The sequence below is a fragment of the Chinchilla lanigera genome, unplaced genomic scaffold (assembly GCF_000276665.1).
Source record: "Chinchilla lanigera isolate Chin_1 unplaced genomic scaffold, ChiLan1.0 scaffold00019, whole genome shotgun sequence".
Lineage (NCBI taxonomy): Eukaryota > Metazoa > Chordata > Mammalia > Rodentia > Chinchillidae > Chinchilla > Chinchilla lanigera.
The window spans coordinates 17,458,203-17,478,396 of NW_004955420.1; the positions used below are offsets into that span (position 1 = coordinate 17,458,203).

At 37.2% G+C, this 20,194-nt stretch overlaps 1 protein-coding gene across 5 annotated transcripts in view; it reads right to left on the bottom strand.

Annotated features, from left to right (window-relative positions):
• Positions 1–5,290: 5,290 nt before the first annotated feature.
• Il1rap (interleukin 1 receptor accessory protein) overlaps positions 5,291–20,194 on the bottom strand; it is a 127,562-nt gene continuing 112,658 nt past the window's right edge. For 4 of the 5 annotated variants that reach the window (XM_013513508.1, XM_005383222.2, XM_013513507.1 and 1 more), the window contains exons 9-11: positions 18,329–18,472; positions 16,164–16,307; positions 10,669–13,718 (exon numbers count right to left, since the gene is read on the bottom strand). In XM_013513508.1, coding sequence (XP_013368962.1) covers positions 13,351–13,718; positions 16,164–16,307; positions 18,329–18,472 — 656 coding nt within the window. In that variant the 3' untranslated portion in view covers positions 10,669–13,350. Of the gene's footprint in view, positions 6,592–10,668; positions 13,719–16,163; positions 16,308–18,328; positions 18,473–20,194 lie in introns of those variants that run through there. The other variant, XM_013513510.1, reaches the window with a different exon arrangement.

Sequence of the window (20,194 nt, forward strand, 5' to 3'; positions counted from 1 at the left end):
TCTGGGTATTGCTGTTCTTCTGTTTTATGTAATTTCATAATAATGTCAATAGTATAAAAATAAAGTATTATGAATGATAAAGGATTTTAAATAAAAATGCAAATTCAGTATTTAGCAATGTGTTTCAAGTTTTTCACTTTACAAAAAAAAGAATACTGTCTGCCGTAGGAGGATTTGTTTTTATCTTTTTATTCCATATTTAGAATATATCATCATTGATTTTCCATTGAATAATTTTCAAAAATTTTAAAAGTACTTAAGGCAGTTATCTTTTACAAGAGCACACATCTAAATCATTCAAGGAGATTTACTAGGCTGGGATCAATCCCAGCTATTCACACTCTTCTGAAAGATAATGCTTAATACTGGTTAAGAACCACTTTTACAAGGTGTTCAAAAACATGATACAGTTAATAATAAGTTAACTGAAAGCATGTGAAACAGCTGATGACAATAGAAAATAAATAAGATACTATATGCTTTTGAGTCTTAAGTAAAAATAAATATATATCTTAATCTTTTAAATAAAACAAGGGAGTATTAAAACACCCATTACCTAACATAAACTAAAATTACCCCATGATATGATTTCAGAATTTATTTGGAATCTGCCTTTTTTCTTCCCGTGGAAATATTTCAGTGTTGTTCTTTGCATTGAAATGTTTTTAAATGTTTGAAATTCTCAAGGGAAAAAGTTTTCAAATTATTCTTAAAAGGATTTTGAATTTAGACCTAGGAAAATAGCAATTTACACTAGGAAATAGCAATTCTTTCCTCAACCATATAACTTGCTATCATAGATGAATTCCTTAGAACTCCTCTTTGCAGCCCAAGCAGAGCATGTTTTCCTATAATGAAATGACAGTTTACATAATAAGAAGTCATGTACAATTCAAATCTTTAATACAAACAGAATCCAAAGCATAGAGAGACTGCTACCTCCACTAGCATTCGTACTAACCACTAGTATTTGTTTCTTTCTTTAGCTGAGCTTGTAGCCTGCTTGATCTGAATCCCCTGTTTAGCGCTTCAGATAAATGGATCATGTGTGGTTTCTTAATGACCGTGTTACATGCTCTGCTGTGTTCTAAATGCCTACAATTCTTCTGAGGCTCCTTGAATATTCAAAAGGAAATGGCTCATTTGCAGATAGTCTGAGCATCACACTCTTAGGGAACTGAGGAAAAGTAATCAACTTCCATATATGTAAGTATGCTTTCTCTTCAAAAGAAGTTGTTGATATTACTATGCATTCATTCAACAACTTTTACTTGGAGAACATTTATGTAAAATATCTACTCTTTTCTTTGTGCTGTTTTATCTTGATACCAATTTCTATTCTTTCATTATCAGAGCATGAGTCCTGTCTCAATTTATAGTGTTTTCCCTGTTCAGGCTATCTTGTTTTTGTCTTCTATATACAAGAAACCAATATTGTGTATCTGTGTATTTGCCAAATTCAACTCAATTTTTCTCTTCCTGGGGATACAGAAAGTCTATGTTTTCTATAACTGTCCCTATGATCATATCAGGATCTTGGAGCTAGTCCCAGTTAATAAATTCTATGAAAATAATGGATGTTGATTTAAACTGAAGCATAGACCAATAGCAAGTGAGACACTTCAGATGGCAAAGGTACAAAAAAAAATGAAATTCCTCTTTTGGACATGTGACATAAGCAAAATAATAAGGCTTCCTATATGGAATTGCTGAAATATTGGCGTTGTTACTCACCACAGCTTATCTTACTCTAACTAATGCAGAGAATAACTGCAGCACTCCCATCAAGTCACAAAGATCAGTGTTTGGTATTTCACGTTTTATAAATACACTCTACAAGTCACTCTATTCAACTGTCCCCTCATGTTGAGGCATTTCCGAGGGCTAAACATGCCCCACAGTTTGAGCTATTGCCTGCAAACACCGTGTTAAAATGATGATACACAGTCCTCCTTGGCTGGAGAAAATCAGAGCCTACAAGAGTAAAGGGGAGTAAAAGAGAAATAGAAGTTAATGGTTCTTAAACAGTTTGTGCATCAGAATCACCTGAGAAATTTATTTAAAGGACAGATTTGCCGCACTTCCAGGGCACTTATTTAGTTACTCTTGGACAGGGTCAAGAACTTTCCATCTTATTATGAATATAAAATAGTTCTTCTGAACGATTTAAGGAATATAATTTAAGCCTTGGACAAGACCCTAGTGGAAGCCTTCTCTCCATATAACCTGAACAACAATATAAGAATTAGGGAAAAGGTTTGAAAAGTTCTTATAAGTAGTAGATTTCCAGGTTTGACCCATGGAAGCCCTTGTTCACATTATCAAGATCACTGTTGGAAAAAATTCAGATTCCTACACCATGCCTAACATCGCATGCAACAGCCCTTCTGGTGGAAGGATCAGCCCTGAGCTCTTCATTGTGAGTTGTCCTCCAGTGATTCTTGGATGCACAAATGTTTGAGACCACTACCATAGGGCTTGTCTGTCCTTCCGTGCATATCTCAATGGTTAGTTCAATTTATGATCCATACCTTTTCTGAACTGGAACATTAGCTTTCCAATCACTTCAAATCTTCAATCTGGAAGTGAATATATTATTACTAGAGTTTTAACAGTTATTAAGACTAGTTATCCATGAGATCACTTTAGAACTTACAGTATCTCTCACAGCTACTATAAGATTGAATTTGTTTTCAAAGTAACAATTGAATCTATTTCTCCATTCTGTTAAGAAAAATGCAGAATGTTGTATTTGGGGGTAAAACTTTTGGCACAATCATAGAGATTAGAGGATACCAAAAATGACTGCTCTTTAAAACTGCAATATGTAAAAAGGATGTTCTATAAAACAATGGTATAACAAGGTCAGATAATACCCGAGTGAGTACAGTTACCTTAAATGGATTTTTCTTTGATATACTATGGTTCTGTAGAAATAGTCCCACCTAGATGACTCTGTAATAAAAATACTATCATTTGTTTCCTCCAGGGTTGGCCCTGAGCAACATGTTAGGAGCTTGGATTAGATCCCCAAGTTGCCTGAGTGTCTTTAGGAAAGTCACTCACCTTAGATAACAGATTCCTGGTCTAAACTGGTTTAGGGCTTTTGTAAAACTTAGAAAAGGAAGTAATTTATATGAAACTCACAGTATATCATTTAATGCTTACAACATGCAGTGAAATTAATATTATTATCATCATTCTAGCTGATAGATTGAGGTTCAGAGAGATCATAACTGAATAAGAGAGATGACAACTCTACTTGACTTCAAACTCACATTCTTAAAGAGCCAATATTTATTACATAATGATATACTTATTTAACCTTATGACTATGTCATTTCCATCAGGCATACCCATGGCTAGTAAGAAAAATTCCTCCCTTATTATCATTTGTCTAATTGAAATAGATGACACTGAATATCACATTCAACTGTGGCATAACGGGTCAAGGAATAATAACAGGACTTCCGAGCCTTTCTCCATAAAATAGAAGTGTAATCCCTTATCATTCTGACCCCTGGGTAACTAATGCCCAAAGTTGGGATTTTACATTGCTTGCACTGTACTTACATTGTCAAAGGAAATTGATACTCATCAACATTTAGCCTGGAGAGCATACAAATTACACAGCTAGTCAGAAGAGTTCAATGTGAAATTTCATCCTCTCTGCCATTAGTTCTTTCATTTATTTTTAGGCACTCAGAAAAGAATTTATCAGTGACAAAAGTAGTATGTCAGCATTTCCAAAGATATTTTGCAGTTTGGGATGCTATGTTAATAAGAAAGAAGATTAAATATAGATAGGATCCCCCTCTCCCTGCTGTGGGCTTTGTAGCCAATTACATTACCCATTGTTAATAGATTTAGGGAGAAACTGCTCTCCCTTTGCCAAGTTAAGGCCTTTGAACACACGTTAAACATGGATTACTGTTTCAAGCAGGCATGAAATCTAGAACAAGGCCTTTTCTGGTTAATAGTCAGCTAGGATTTCTTGTCATTTGCTCATGATGTGTTCCATGGTGAGTCACATTTAAGCTGGAAGACCTTTATCTCCTCCAATTCAGAGATCTCATTTCTCACTCAAGTAGTGAAAGGATCCAACATTCCCTGGGCTAAGCTCACTAGCAGAAGGTGACTGCTCATGCCTCGTATAGTCTCTTACTATTTTGATCTGCTTCTGCTCAGGAATAGCAGATGTTATGCTTTTCATGTTCTTACAGTAAACCCAAAAGACAGGACACCTCTCCAGAGTATATAGAAAACACATTAATTTTTAGTCTTTTTTCCCACGGGGTAGGAATTGGTAAGAACAGCCCTATTCTGAAGGCCCAGATGTCTTCAGTTTGGTGAGGAATAAACATGCCCCATGTGTCCTCAGGGCCCCCACTGTCCTCCAGTGCCGGTACTGCTTGTGTACCTGAATCCCTATTGCGACACATGATTTTTGGCTGAATACTTTAGTTTTGAAATTACCAGGGGCCCTCAGGCTGGATATGTCCCACAGATGTGTTTTCCTTGGTTCTTTGAGTTTTTCTTTTTTTAAATAAGTCTGAGCCGGCCTGTAATTGAGAGCATATATACATATCTACACTTCTAGTTTTTCTTCAAAAAACTACAACATCTGGCAACATAGGGGGATAAATCAATGCCAGAAAACAAATGGAGCTGAGTAAAAGCTGTCCCCCTTTTAAGAAATATGTGCTCTTCCGTTATCTAACGGTTGATTGATCTTTATTGCACCCAAGACTTGAAAATCAAATGTCACCTGTTCATTGTTTTTATGGGAAAATGTTTGAGGAAAAGAAATTCTTGTTTGTACTATATTTCAACTTCCTTGAAACGGTACTAAGAAGAGACCAAGGGTATTATGCTTATAGCTAGCACACTATTTTCTTTCTTTCTTTCTTTCTTTTTGTTACCTTCTGATTCTTCTTGGCACTTGCCTTTAATATCCCTGCTCAGAATTCTGAAAGAGCAAAAGTGATCCAGACACCAAATTCTACTCTAAATCCCTTACAGCACGGAAATTTTCAGCTGTCAGCTTTGGAAAACAACCAGTGAGACTATTACATGAACTTCATTTCACTTACGACATTTTCTCCCTGTCCTTTGGTCCTTTCCCTGGTTTGCTTTAGTGTATGTCAGGAAGATACTAAAGGGACCACTTAGCTTTCCTGCTCCTAACCCAAATCTCACTTTCCTGAAATGGAGCACTCTTCACATTTGAATATAAAAGCCAGAAAAAAGAGAAGGGAGAAGAGTTAAAAATTTGTTAGTACAAATGAAGTGACATAAAAAATATAACTTTATTGATGCTAACAATGTTTGGAGGTGTGGAGCACACTAATTTACAGTGAGACGGAGAACACCATGTATCCCTAGATGGGTATGTTTGGTTCTTTGAGGGAATGTAGGATTTTTTGTTGAACTTTGTCCTACAACTTCCACCAGAACCAACTCTTCCCCACAATGTTCCCTTTGTATATATACACCCTGTAAGCCTCATAGCCCCAGTGCTCCTGGATGACTCATCAAACATGAGATCAATCCACAAACTCAAAGCAAACATGTTTTAAATTTCTGGCTCACTTTGAAACCACTGGGCAAGACAGAGGATCAGACTTTAGGCAACTTTCACATACTGACCTTCTAGGGCCCAAGAAGAGTGCGTGCTCTTCTGAGGCCAATAGAGGCAATAACTCTGGATTCAGGTTCTTCTGGTCTTTTGACTCCTAGAAATAAATAGTTTTTAAAAATCAGTAAAAGGGACACAGATCTGATAGTCCATTAGATGATAAAAATGTCAATTATTCCCAAAGGCTCATGACAGAAAGTGGGGCTAGGCAGCAAAGCACCCACCACACAGTGACTAGAGGATATAAAAGTCATTGTTATTAGACAAATCTGTGAAATGGTGAAGAGCAAGAGCAGAGATCTGGGGCACTGGGTGTCCCAATCTGGTGCCATTTTGTATCCACTGGGTTTCTGGTTCTTGGGGAGCAGGCTTACAGAGGTGAGTCTCCCACTGGGGTTGGGTGTGGATCTCTGCCCGGCTCTTGCTCTTCAGCTGACCCTCTCCTTCGCAGTAGGTGACACAGCAGCGGCAGGCTGCAGAGGGCTTCCCCCGGTGTTTGGACATTGTGCCCGAGGCTGCAGGGGCCCCTGAAGGCGTCTCTGAGCTCTGCAGTTCTGGGGCCTCTTTTAAACGATTTCTTCTCCTCTGAACATGGTCCAGACTGATGTCAGACTGAGAAGAGCAGCTTTCATTCCAGCCAGAACTGGCACTCAGACTTCTCAGGGGAAGAGCCAAGCGCAAGGCCTTCCAGAATTTGGAGCCAGAGTGTTTGGACTTTTCTCCCTTCCAGCTCACAAAAGACACAGACTCCTTCAGCTGCAGGATGCCTGGGTGTGGGCGCTCAAGGGGACGGTACTCAACCACGATGAGCTTGGTGGCAATGGAGTTCTGGCACATGACCCCCAGTTTGAACTCCAGCATGCTGATGCTCTTTTCTGTCACGTAGTCTGGGCTCAGGACAACAATCATTCTCCGGCTCCTCTGAATGAAATCAAAAACTGCTTCCACTGTATCTACAGGAAAATGAAAAAACAGCATAACAGCTAGTGAAAACTTCTCTATAGTCCAGGTCAGCACCATTGAACCTAAAAAGGACAGTCAATGAAGAAACGTGAGAATACAGGGTCTGAGTGCTAGATAACCCACATACTCAAAACAAGAATCTAGGCTGGAGATGTAACTCAGCAGCACAGTGCCTGCCTGGCAAGCATGAGGCCCTGAATTCGATTCCCAGTGGCTCCCCCTCGAAATCAAGAAATCTCACCAACACCAACCTTTCTCGTAGTTGCAAGGAATTTGCTACCTGCAAAAATGAGGAGGGATTTCAGCTGTCTTTGCCCCCACCTGCAAAACCTCATGTCAGCAATCCCCTTCTTGAACAAAGCCTTCCTTTAACCTCAAAAATCAATCAATAAAATTGGTATTTAAATCAATCAGCTCTAAAACCAGCTACTTCTGTTTTGTGTTGAAATCTTCATTTCTGCAGGTTTTACCTGATGTCACACACCTGTCTCGCAAGGTTTGCAATGTTTGACAGCAGTTGTGATGTTGCTGTGCTTTCTCCTTACTGATGGAATATATATGTTCAGAATTTTTCTCTTATTCCATCCATAATGTAATTTAAATTCTCCTCCCTACTGTTATAATTTTCTTCCCAGGAATATTTTGTTTATATATGTGTCTTCTAAGAATATTTGAATAGCAATGGCACTGACATTATCGGTCAGCAAAGTACAGTAGAAATTACAGCCTTCTGAGATCCTCAGTTAAGTATTTCCTTTGTCATTTCACTTTGGGACATAACATTGACCTTATTGGAAGTAAAGTCTTCCTTCCTTCCTTCCTTCCTTCCTTCCTTCCTTCCTTCCTTCCTTCCTCCCTCCTTCCCTCCCTCCCTTCCTTCTTTTCCTTCCTTTCCTTCCCTCTTTGTCCTTTCATGCGCACGTATGAGTGTTTGTGTGTGCTGCATAAAGAACCGGCCAGAAATCAGACACAAAACAACAAAGGGTATGAATCAGTGAGATTTAAGAACTCAGATAATGTGATTATCTGAGGGACAGATCTTTCACATGTGTAAATCATCACTCTAACACCCTAAAACAGGCTCTAGAGACAAACTTCACTTGTACTTACACTGCGGACACACTTTCAGCTTGGGATGACAATGTGAGGGTTTGTGGTGAGTTTGATCATTATGAACTTGAGAGAGAACGAGGGCGCTATGACCCTTCTCAAATTAGTTGTTTCCAATCAGAGAATTTAACATGAATTTGAATACAAATTGGAAAAGATGTCAGTTTTCAAGAACATTTGATTAGCTTGACCAGAATGCAAAGGTATTTTAGAGCATTTTTGTTTTGAAACTGCAAGATAAATTTAACTTTTCACTTCTCTTCAAAACCTGTGTGTATACTCTCATCTTCAAGTTCGCGTGTGTGTTCTGGTCACTTCTTTGACCCCTCCAGTCCTACTCAGAATTTTATGAAGCTGCTTGTCTAATAAAATGGAGAATATAAGAATGGAAAGCCTTCTATTTCCCCTGGCTCATAAACACACAACATGGCTAGCTTTTAACACAGAGATTTTGTACACATTCCATGAGTGTGTGTTGTGGGGGGAGAGCAGGATATGTCTGCTGTGTATTTCCTCAAAACACAGAACTCAATTTAGAAAGAATATATATTCTTTTCAGTAGAGTTATGATGATTGAAAATAAAATACTTTCTTAGAACTAAAACTTTTGCCTTTAGAGCTTGTTGCTGTCTAAAAATTTGTCATGTTTCCAGAAAGTAGAGGATTTACATTTGAAGGAAGACAACAGTAAACACAGAAAGGAGTGGCAGAATTCCAGAGGAGAAGGAAAGCAGAGATGCTTCTCAGAGGAGGCTTCGCATATGCCTAGGGCTCCTCACTTGTTATTTTAAAGGAAGCTACTGCCTTTATGGCAGAATTTTAAAATAACTTCCATACTGTCAAAACTTTCTATTTGAAATTGGCAGTTATTAGCATTTCTTAACCCTAACTAGTATTTGGAGAGGGAGTAGTAAGTTAGATTGTTTATTCTGCTTACCTCAAAACAATGAGTTACAGCAGTGCAATAATCCGGTCAATACTCTTTTGCAGCATTAAGTTGATTTTGAAGTCATAGTAGGAGTGGAGAACTGTGTAATACTCAGGGACACAATGACATCTTTAAAAGTCATAATCTTCCTGGAATTCACTTAGGATAAGTTATGGCTGTAATTTTATTGTCTAGGATACTGGTGGGAGAAAGAACAGCAAGCCTCACCCACACCCCATCTTTCCCCTCCCTCCCTTTCTTTCTCTCTTCTTTCTCTCCTTTAAAACTTGAAGTGTAATAAAAAGTGAGCACCTAATCTGGAAGATAGATCTAAATTAAAATCTCAGTTTCTCTATTATCTGTGTTTTTATTTTAATATCTTTCAGTTTGAGTTCAATCATTTACAAAGTGCATTTCATAATAGACTTCTAGGGCTGTGAAATGAATTGGATATCTATATGTAAATGTGTAGCACGCAGCAAACATCTGAATAAATAATTTGGCTAAATTATTATTGCTAAATGTCTAGAGAGCATCATTTTAAATAATATATATTAATGTGTATTCAATTTGTATCAACTCCTGATACTAACTTTAGAACTTCACCTTATATGAATTTTGGAGAAAAGCAGGATTTAAAAATGTCTGCGTATTTTGTTGAAAATGGACACAGATGTTTAAAAAAATTGCTGAAGTAGTGTCCGACATGATTATGAAAGTTACATCTCTGGTGTAGAAACAGAAAAACAAGATAGACTAGTTGTTAAATGTGTCTCTCATGCAATACTGTGAATCTACTTGTGTGAAAGACTCCGTGGCATCAGTAAATGATTGAAGAAAATATCTTGCAACTTTTATCAAGGTCAGTAATAGCTTGGTGGACAATGGTAACAAAATGTTGATGCTGAATCTTCTGAATAGTCAATACTTTGTCCAAGCAGGTCATATAATATTTTCAGGGTTGAAAGTATCGGAAGACTCATCACCATTTACCCAATACAAAAAGGTCATAAATAAAATCTAATGAGCCCATCAAGCCTCTGGTTGTATCTCTTGTAATGGGAGATTGAGAATGTCTGAGAATAGTGAATTCTATTACTGTTCAACTATTTTACAGTTGTTTCTTAATTGAACAGATATCTGCTCGTTTGTAACTTTGACTGATTGATCCTAACTCAAACCACTGGGAACTGCTTGGCAAGAGGAAAGTACTTCAGTAGGAAATTTTTTTTATTAAATTAACCAGCTCAGAGGATGTTACAGGGACTCAGTAAATATTCTTTGAAGAAATGGATAAATAGAGATTTTTCTAAAAGCAAGGACTCAACCTTATCTGTAAGGGCTCCATATTATTAACCCAAAAGGAAATGCATTCCAAATGTTTTTGAATGATTTATTTATTTGAAGTTTTATAGGAATGCATCTCTAATTCAAATTATCACATATTAATGCAGAGCATTAATTTCTTGATCTCCTTCCAGAGCAACTGTCTTGGGGTTACATTAAAGGCTAAAAGAGAAAAGATTCATATAATCTAGTCATGTTCCACACTGCACCAAATGGAGTAAATTTGTGTTCCTTTATTAAAGGAATCGCTCCTCTTCCTCTGTCTATATCTGCCTCTATACACACATACACACATGCAGACATACACACACACAAATATCCTAGTACACTTAATTCTTTTGATAATATGTAAAGCAAATATTCTTGATAAGAATTTGCCCCCTTTCTCTGATTTCTCTCATAAAGAATCTGAACTATTGAAACTTATTTCATTTCCTTTTGTAAGTACAAGCTTTTATTTTTTATTCTCATTTGTGTACCCAAACATGAAAATAAAGACATAAACACATGCACAAAATAAAATTCAAAGCTGAAAATAAATGGTTTATTTTAAAAATATGTAAATTTACACATCAAATGAAAAACAAAAAATACAAAATTCATGGATAAAATTAAAAAGATAACCTTAACACATTAAAAGTATCAAAAGAAAAATGGGTAAATAACAGGTGGAGTAATCATGTTTCCCAATACAATGGAATGTTTTTTATTAGAATACTAGGGAGTCATCTAAGTTACAGTACAAAAGAGAATTCAATAAACTGTGATCATATAATTAGACACTCTATGTAGCGTGGCTCTTTGTTATCCTGGGTGCAGAAGATCCTTACAGCATAGATTTAAAACCATTAGTTTCCTTTAAATTAAGAGACATGATTTATTCTTGCTTCCTAAATTATAAATATGTATCCCCATCACTCTCAAATAATCTTTACTGGGCATTTTATGAAATATAAAAAACAAAAAACCAAAAACTGGAAACTAAGTTCTCTTAGGATGAGACACATTACTTAGAGTTGACAGGCTCTAATTATAGCATTTGGAAAAGCTCAGTACCAGACAGAGTAATATAAATAGAAAAAAATTAAGTAATTTCTAGGAGCACCCAACAGGATTTGGGGTAAATATGGAATGGAAAAGTGCAAAAGGAATGCAGCATAACAAAAGAATAACCCCCAAGTCGTGAGACTATCCCTTGTTTACCTAAAGCTCATGCAAAAAAAAAAAAAAAAAATGATGTTGAAATCTTATCTGGAGTCAATTCTCCTCTGGTATTGTGATTAGAGTTAGTAGGAGGAATAACAGCGACTTGCAATAAAGAAAAGCATTAATAAATCTAAATATAATGGTTTGAAGAAGGACTCTGTATCCATACTTTTTGTCAAGATTTCAGAGGGGAAACTTTTTTTCATTTTAAAATCATCAATAAAGCATATAGAGAAATGGTTTATTAAGGTCTCTAACACTGTCGAAGGATAATAAAATACAGAACATAATTTTAGAGTTGCTTATTCACATTTATACTACTGAGATAAGAGCTTTCCTTAACCTGTGGATTATTGTGCTTCCTGAGGTACTCAGACACAATTATAGGTATATTTATTCTTCTGTATTATTCAACAGTTCCCATAACTGAGCACTGAGATTAACATAGCTTGGTTTCTCAATGTATCTGCTGGGAATATTATAGAAAATCAGTTAATACCAGAAGACCGTCTAGAGTTTAGGAACGAGACTGTGGTTGAGCAGTGCGCAACTGCACCAGATCAAGCGCAGGCGGTAGTAAGTTATTACGCTAATCTAAATAAGGCCGGAACTAACGGCAGCTACCACTCTCCGAGCTGGGAGCTCACAAATATTAATGAACTGAAAATACCGACACAGACACATAATGGCACAAACAATTGAAAAACTACACAAAAGTTCTAGTGGTTCGTAATACTGTTCCAATGATCATGATATATATCGTACACATAGATAATTCATGTGCATAGAGAGAAACACACATACATACATACCAATTATGGATATTTATATCCACACACCCATATATAAATTTTATCTGCATGAATATGTGTGTATGTGCATTCTACATGTACCACAGATATTCACTATTCTGTAAACCCTGCACTTAGATCTGATGTTTCCAAATCTGGCATATAGTAAGATTTCACTTAAAAGCAAGTTAAATTGATGGTAACCTTTTAGGTGGACTTATTTGGAATAAAGCATTACCTTGTAGTGGTGATTAAATTACGGGAAGGACAATTAATTATTTTAGAATATTAATGCTGTGAGCACCTCTCAAGGTCACTGAATCTACCCGCTAAAATTTGTAATAAAGGGACACAAACAAATGAGGAGAAATCACTGTTCTAATTTTCACATTAGCGAGGCTAGGATTAAAAAACAAATTGCCCAGCATCCTCTTCTGTGCTTTTTCCAAAAGTCAAAAAGGCCCTAAAAGCATTTTGCTGCTGTCTTGCTGTCCATTAGCACCATTAGGGGTTTCCTCTCAGACTGCACCAAGTGCAGGGCCACCTGCAACATCTGTTTCGCTTTGATTTTTACCTGCAGACTACGAATGACTGATGTAAGTACTTAGGAGTTAGACGCAGGAATGTAATTCCATCTGTAGATAACTCGGAATTGACTATAACAAAACAAAAAGTATGGCCTGCGTTTTCAAGTTTACAAGCATGATGTTAAGTACCTGAGCTGAGGGACAATGTGGAATAACAGGAGGAGATCTAGCATGTTCTTAAATCAATCACAAGGAACATTTTTACTTACACTGTTTCCTACCACCCTAAGTGGGTGTGATCCTTGCAGGGGTGGATAGCCAAATGAGCAAACTCATCCTCAGCTAAAATGAATTTATGCCCTGATTACATTTTAAATGTTTTAATGGATAAGTAAAAAAGTAAAAGAAAAACCTGTATTCATAGTACTCCTGATAACAGGTAACGTATCTTCAGAGGATCTTTAAATCTATGGGCAAGGTTGCTCCATAATGTTAACATGAAAGAGGGGAGGGAGAGGGCGTGGGAGAGAAAGGGGGAGGGAGGGGAGGGGCAGAGAAGAGGAGGGGGAGGGGGAAATTCACATCAACCAGGTCTCTGCCTGCAAGAAACATATGTAGTGACATCAGACACTGGTGACAACCTGTTGACAGTATCATTCTAAACCTTTGTATTGCCTGAGAAACAGAACAACCAGCCATACAGTCACCCTGAATTTATCCCCATGAGGAGGCTTAGACAGAATATTTTTCTGCCTATTAAACCAAGAACTGGCAGTGATGAGAGGGAAGCTCTTCCTTCCAGGAGTACCCTTTGTTCTTTTCGTTCCTTTCATTTCCCTTTCATACATTTTTCAAGGATGAATAGGAAAGACCCTGCTTGTCACTGCTAGAGCGCCTGGGGCTTTTCTTCACTGGCATGGCCACCTGCAGCTGCTTCCAGAACCTGCCCTGTGGATACTTGGATTTCTCCCCTTTCCATTTAATGACTGTGAGCACCGTCTTAGCCCTCTTCAGCTCTTTCACCTTCGTCTCCTTCACAGCTTTGTACTGTACTAAAATGACGTTGATGTTGCCCCGAGAGGCCATATTTTCTAGGCCAGCCTTGAACTCCAGGAGGGCTTGGGTTCCCTGGAGCACGTAGTTGGGGCTTAGGACAACCAGGAGGCGTCTGCTTTTCTGAATGAAGCTCAAGGTCTCGTCTGTGACAACTGGGAAAGAAAACACCACGGGGATTAGTGTCGGCCAAGAACTCTTCAAAAGCACAGGGCTGGAGGAGCAAATGTAGGGGACTTCAGGTGACAGCCTGAGAAGTGAGGTAATTTTTTTTTTTTTACCAGCAACATTTTTAACGGCTTTTTCCTCCTGTCCACTAACCGCCATGCTGTCCGGTAACTGCCATTTCCCTAAGGGAAAAATGGAAACTGCACATACACGTACTGTCCTCCCCAGAGAATTCCAAACAAGCACAAGACTGTGACCTCAGTCTTCTAAAGTATTATCTGAGCCACATGGGATGTGTTGTCCTAAAACAGTTTCTTCAGACAATGTGGCATATCACGGCCCAGTATTAGTTTTGAGCCCGTCTTCCCCCACAAGACACCAATGAACAGACTCTCCAGTATGGAAAACATTCATAAAGTTACATATTACACAAGCAAAATCATAAAATTTCATATTTTGTTTTCCTAACACAAGACAAGAAGAGCAGAATTTTCACGTTTTGAAAGTCCCACTGTATTGCTGGACATCGCCCAGACTCTGCTATCACTATGTCTTGGAATAGGAACTTTAAAACTTCTAGCCAATCGGATAAAACTTCAACTAGCAATATATTCCCAACGGTGGTTCTACCTCTCTTTGCTCTAGACACCATATGTGTTCCTAGATCTTTCTCTATACAGTCCCTTCATTTTTGTGGAGCCATGTGCTTCAGCAGCTGCCAGCTGACGCTTCTGCTTTCACAAACTGGCAAATACTTTCTCCAAGTAATAAAAAGTAGGAAAATGAAAACGCGGTATAATTTTATCCCACTGTCAGGGCTCTGATTAATTCCCGTCACTAAATTCTTCAGACTAATCTCTCTTTACAGATGCTTAGCAAGGACTGTATAATCCTCTACATGGGTTAGAGATACTGCCAACTCCAGGTAATGCTGGCTTTGTGAGCCCTGTATCAACACTGGACACTCCCCAGGCAGTCATTTCAATTCTTAATCTTCACAGGTACCAAAAGTTTGCAATTAAAATCTAACATGTGCAACATGGAAGAGAATCCAGGAATAAGACAGTATCTACTCCAAGCAGCTTCACTGGAGGCTGAGCATGTGCTGTAGGCGTGGAAAAAGACCCAGAGGCAAAGTAGATTTAGGAAGAGAAGCAGGGAGAATCCAAAGTGATCCAAGAGCCACCCACTAAAAGCAAGATGCAAGAGGAATTAGCAGAGCTTGAGTTCCTCAAAGAACTATTAAATCTTACTGGAGATTCTTAACTAGTTAGGTAGAGTTTATCTTTCTTTAACACTTCATATAGTATTTAAGTAACTGTGGAATGGCTATATGGGTGAATAAATGAATGAATAAGTGGTGTGATGAATTATGTATTAAAATGAGTGAAATTTATCCCTTAACTATAATGAAGTCATCATTTCCTGGCAAATTTAGCTTAAAGCAGATGCTTCCTATAGGACACAAATATGATGAACTTGGAAATATGATGCCTGGAAAGATAATGTAACTCATCCATTCAACTCAATGGAGAGTACAATTTTAAGTCTTTGTCTCAATTATCTACATAATGTTCTTTCAAAACCACATAAACAAATGACTAATGTAAACAGGATTTTTGAGGAAGCAAATGAGTTTGTCATGCTTAAGATCAGAGACACTACATAAATTTCAAAGGTAAGAAGTTTCATAGCAGGCTTATAAATTTTACTTATTTAAAAAGACTCGAATCACTTAGGGTGTCACCCTTTGAACTTGATGATATATATTTTTGTTTTAAAATATCCAGCAATTGAAGCTTTTCTTTTTCATACCTAGAATATACTGGCCTTATACAATTTTACACCACAGCTCCAATTAATAATTGGTAGAAGCAGGATGCAGAACTAAGGAAAAGGAGAATGTGAATAGTCTTACTTTGCCAGAAAAAAAAGGGAAGGAAATGCACAAATGATGAAGGGAAATATCCTAACTATTACCAGTGATGTACTCTCTCCTGCAAATCAATTTTAATAAAACTGAGTAAACTTCAGGTTGCAAAAGAAACCTATTTTGTAAATTTAGTCTTTGTAAAAAGGAAATTCTAAGCCAACCAAAGGGGATCAACTTAAACCTAAAATTCTAAATGTGACCAAACAGAATTTTGAAAGTTGTGGTACCTGGGCAGAGCTCTAATACACCCTGTACCCAGTTTTCTGATAAGGTGTTCTTAAAAATTACGAGGGCAAATATTCTGAAACCATAAGTTGGACTGAATAGTATACATACTATAATGTGGTTCTAATTCTAAAGAAATCTCTATTCCTTTAAAAACTGCATATTAAATATCCAAAGTTGCAAATATAAGCTATGAGTCTCATATCTGATCTAAAGTTAAGGATCACCTTTGCCTTTCAGACTGGTGTCATTTGTACTCATCTGAAATACCTACTTCCTCCAGGCAGACTGTCTCGATCAAAGATGCACAGTTTGTATCCAAATTCATTCTCCAAAACTCCACGGAGGGTCAGTAAGACGAATTCTTCTTCTTCAGCATTTCTTGCATAGGATACATAAATATCATACTCCTTTCCATCTACCAAAAGGAGCACAGATCCAATATAAATTAGGAAAGTTTATTAATAGTGTTATTTTTTCTCAAATCTAACTTCTGCATATTAGACAGTTTTATTTTTTACAAGCATTAATTATGTGACAGATTCAATGTGATTTTCCACATGTGACAGTCTCCAGGCAAAACAGCTATTTGAGTTCAAATTTTATCTGTGTGCCTTTAACTGCTGACTGAATTACCTTGGGAGCTCCCTTGGGTTTGATAAAGTATACTTCATGGTGTATCTGTGCATGTCGTAAAAGTATGACTTTGAGGTCTATATCTTGGCCCTGGACCCTTCCTCTCTCTAGGGCTCTTCTCTTGTGCTTTTCCTTCTGCCCAACATGAAGCAAGCAGCTTGACTATAGCATTCCCTTCCACCCTGACGTTCCTGCCTTCGGGATAGCCAACCATGAACAGAAACCTCTGAAACCATGAGCCTAATTAAACCCATTTTCCTTTAAATTGTGATTGTCAAGCATTTTATACCAGTAACAGGAAAGCTGACCTATACAGTTCCCTAATCTAATCTCACTTAGTTGAGTCTATTGGAGAAAGAGCAAGGTTTGGCCCACTCAACTGTGAATTGCCAGAACAATGATGCTAGCATTTAATGCCATTAGAAAATCCCTACTCCCTGTCATAGTATATCCTTCAAATATATATCAGTATTATAAATCAAGTAAGACTTTTTGACAGTGTTTAAATTATACCTGAAAAGGACTACAGTTAAAATATACTTATACTCAATGGAATAATCTTTCCCCCAGTTGCCTAATTATAGAAGTCACAAGTCATTAGAAATACAGATTATTTGCCTCTTCCAAAAGCCTACTGTATTAGAATGCTTATGGGTAGACCTAATCTGTATGTTTAAATGCTTCTTTCATATTTAAGGGCAATTTTTTTTTCACTAGAGCAGTGCTTCTTAAACTAATGTGCACAGGAATCATTTGGAAATATGGCTAAAATGTAGATCCTGATTTAGTAGGGATTGGATCTAAAATTTTCCCTCTGTCACCAGATGATGCAGATACTTCTGGTTGATGGATCACTCTTGAATATAAATAGTGTGAACTTGCACTGTCCAATACAGGTACCCCAAAACATGTGTCTATTGAACACTTGAAATAGAGCTAGTGTAAACTGAGGTACAGTATAAGTACACAATAGAATATATTCTAAATTTTGAGTATTTAGTGCCAAAAGGAATGTTAAATGCCTTTCATTAACTTATAATATCAATTACATGTTGAAATAACAATATGATTATACAGAATCAAATCATTACTCTGATTTGTTTCTTTCTACTTTTTCTAATGAGGGCATTAGAAAAAATTAAATTTCTTATCTGATGTCTTAGTTACCCTTCCTCACTGCTGAGATAAAATACCCAACATTCAAAGTTCAAGGAGGAAAGGTTTATTTTGGCTCACAGTTTGTAGAGGTTCAGTCCATAACTGCCTGACTCCAAGGCAGAGTGGCATAGTAATGGGGCATCACAGAGGAGAAACATGTCATGGAGGCAGAAGAGAGCAAAAGCCTCCAAGCAGTAAGCAGCAATCAACAAGCCATGACCACAGATCTTTCCATCTCTAATATCTTACTCAGGCTACTTACCCTTAAGGCAGGTGGCACCCACACCATTAATCCTAGCTTCATACCTTGACTCAATCCCAACATAACTTTCTTAGTTCCAGTAGCACAAACCCTAGATCCAGCCACCTCCAAAAAGACCCACCTATGATCACATGAGGCTTTAAGAGGATGTCTAGACTCAAGCAATAACAAATAGCTTGCTTATTTTCTATTTGGACAATGCTATTCTAGATTAAATCACACACCGATCTACAAAAGGGTGATAATATATGTGGGAAAGATTTTGATAATAAGGGTTGAACTGAAAGGTCATCTACTTAAATCTTCCAGTTACTCTAGGTTTTATTGAGTGAACATTTTCTAAGGACAATAGAAGAGATTTACAGGAAACTTCCGTTCCTTACCTAGAATGGTTTCATCTGTTCCAAAATGAGCCCGATAAAAAAGGACCATCTCCAGCCAGTAAACGTGGTAAACAACAATAAGAATTACCACCAGCAGGACTGTGGCTCCAAAACCACATGCCAACTCCACTGTGTATCTTGGTGCTACCAAAAGAAATCATAATAAAAACAACAGCAAAACCAAATTAATTTCCATTCAGTGATCATGCTGACCCATCACTCTGCAATAGCTGGAAAAGCCAAGCAGCTGAATCATGAACCTGACCTCTGTGTGTGAACAAAGAGTTAACATGGTAGAGTTTAGGGACTATTCTTAATATTAGGTTGTGTCATATTTAGTTTTGTGTGTGTGTCTAACACCTGGCATGGAAGGTCTTTTTAACTGTGGAATGATTTTTATAGACTTCGACAATACACAAATTTAAGGAGAATCTTAATATTGAGAAGGATTTAGGAGGATATCTAACTCAATATGCCATTTGGTACTGAAATCTCAAAACTATTTTTGAATAGTGTCATTCTGTAGGCCATCTTTGGGGAAGGAGTTCCAGGAGTCCTACCTAGAGAATCCCATCATATTGGTAGAATTTTAATTGTTGGAGCAGCTGATTTGAGTAAAAATTTTAGTGAGTTTTCATTGATTTTAGTTTGCAAAGTGTCATGTCTTTTTTTTTTGGTTTTGGTTTTTTTTTTCCGGTACCGGGAACCAAACTCACGACCTTGCTCTTGCCAGGCAGGCACTGTGCCTCTGAGCTAAATCCCCAGCCCCTGCAAAGTGTCATATGGAAGGAATTTGATTTGTTTTTCTTTGTTTGCAAGTAGAATTCAAAAATCTTATTTTCTCTGGTGAAAAATGGCGGTCAACTACCAAATACTGAGCATGCTTGGCTCTGGAAGGATCCTCCATATCCACATTTTTAGGATACACATTTGAAAGATTGACTTGCAAAATCTTGTTATGTATGTATTTCCACATATAACGGCTATTTTCAAATCAAAGACACTTTAGCAGTTTTTTTTTAAACTATCAGAAAAGAGTGAGATAATTCTGATTCCACTGAAAACTGGGTATTAATTCATTATCCCTTTAAGAAAGCCTGTTACAACCAAATACTGGGCCACCTTCCTATCTCACTTACTTCTAGCTTTTCCTCTAAAACTTTAGGAAAACTTAACATCAAGGCCTTGCTCTATGGTAATTCTGGGGCAAATAGTTCTTTCCTTTTTAAGTTTTCAAGTTCACGCTCAAATATCATTACTTTGTATGCGGTTTCATAGAATAAAACTTTGTAACTTGAGCTCTGCCAGTAGAACTTTCTGTTCTTCTTGTTTATGATTTTATTACAGCATTGCTTTTATACTGTATTTGTCTGCAGGCTTGCTTTGGCACCCACTCACCCTCCTCTAAACTATATATTCATAATTTTTTTTTTTTGCTTGGTTTTTCTCCAGTACCGGGAACCGAACTCACGACCTTGCGCTTGCCAGGCAGGCGCTTTTGCCGCTGAGCTAAATCCCCAGCCCCTATATTCATAATCTTCCAAGGGGAGAATTTTTTTCTTTCATCTTACTCCTAGAACATGGAGTATTTCAAGTAACACTTCCAGATATAAGACTTTGTACTTCCGGTATATTTAAAAGAAGCCTAGTTTTACATTAGGTATCAGAAACTTCTGGTTATTGTATTAGCTGTGATAACAAAATGTCTGAATATCAAAAAGAAGCACAATATTTTTTGGATCTAAAGCAGGAGTGACTTACATTAGGTATAAATTGATTTGATAGTTACTTATTGACATCTGTTATTTTCTAGAATGGTGGATAAAACAGAAATGGGATTTAAACATTTGGAGTTAACAGTCCAAG